The sequence below is a fragment of the Papilio polytes genome, unplaced genomic scaffold (genome assembly GCF_000836215.1).
Source record: "Papilio polytes unplaced genomic scaffold, Ppol_1.0 DF824269.1, whole genome shotgun sequence".
NCBI lineage: Eukaryota > Metazoa > Arthropoda > Insecta > Lepidoptera > Papilionidae > Papilio > Papilio polytes.
The window spans coordinates 3,152,172-3,153,408 of record NW_013524935.1 but is presented as its reverse complement, the minus strand read 5'-3'; the positions used below and the strand labels follow the sequence as shown (position 1 = coordinate 3,153,408).

Sequence of the window (1,237 nt, the reverse complement as noted above, 5' to 3'; positions counted from 1 at the left end):
GCCCCGCGCCCCACCGCACTACTCATCTGTGATACTAGGATAAGTCGAGCCGCACTCGGCGCCACCGTCAGACTGATTTAGCCGTTAAGTTAATTTATTGTGTCCATGTACCTTGCCGCCGAGCGGAATACTTTTTATTACCTGAATATAAATGTCTTAAATATTAAAATTCGTATTGAAGTGATGATTTACCGACGTTTTATTTCTTCGCCGACCCAGATACAACACGAGCCGCAAACGCGGAGCGATACACATAAAGTGTACAACAAAGGTCGAGTGCGGTGTTACATTACGAAAATGAGCGTTTCGTACTTGTTGTTGTTGCACATAATTTTCCTAATGCAACGCCGAATGTCTTATGCCGGCTTGCTCAACCGCCAGCGAACAATACATCATAACGAGCCGTTGCAGATTATTGGACAATCTAAATCATTAGCTGTTGCTATAGTGTTCTATAAGCTATCACTCTACTATTTAGTGCAGGCCTTCGTACGATCACGCAAAATATTAATGAACATATAAAGGGCAGCCAGATTATTAAATGAAAACTACTAAATACGCCACAGTTAGTCAAATTGAAAAATGAACTTACGATTATTGTAGACACTAAAAGGCAATGATACATACTTAAAAAGGTTAGCTCCTGTCTTCCATATGCTGTCATCGATTGAACGAGCCATCACCATCTCCACCCATCGTGCTGCTGAGGCGAAGACTGACTCAACTCCAGTCTACAAAAGCTAATAAGTATACCAACTGTCACTGAGCTTGGCAACTACCATCTTAGTTTTTCGAAATGGTACAACCCTATATGTACATTTATAAAATCAAATTAATACGTAGACTGTATCATTTACAAAAGGCAAATAATTATTTGATTAAGAAATACTAGTATTAATGATCACTATTAACTATTAAAATAATTAATTAATTAATCGAAATTTAAATTAATAATGAAATGGAATTCCATCCTCGATTCTAATTTCAAATCGGCATTTTATTCAAATCATTACTTACCGTAACATTTGAAGGTGGCATAGAATAAATAATTTATAGATTTATTTTATCTGTTCTCTTATTACCTACATATTGTCGCTATGACATTTTGACATATTTACTACAATTGGTAAAGTTATTGGTTATAGTTAATTTGGCTAAGTAAAAAATAGCTTAAAAACATTAAGCTAGTTAACTACAATTGCCTGTGGATCAAAATATGTAAGTATCATTTTTAATT

At 35.2% G+C, this 1,237-nt stretch overlaps 1 protein-coding gene across 1 annotated transcript in view; it reads left to right on the top strand.

Annotated features, from left to right (window-relative positions):
• Positions 1 to 744, top strand: part of LOC106105938 — a 32,279-nt gene extending 31,535 nt beyond the window's left edge. Inside the window, exon 3 of the mRNA XM_013286435.1 lies at positions 604 to 744. Coding sequence (XP_013141889.1) covers positions 604 to 744 — 141 coding nt within the window. The remainder of the gene's footprint in view (positions 1 to 603) is intronic.
• Positions 745 to 1,237: the final 493 nt, after the last annotated feature.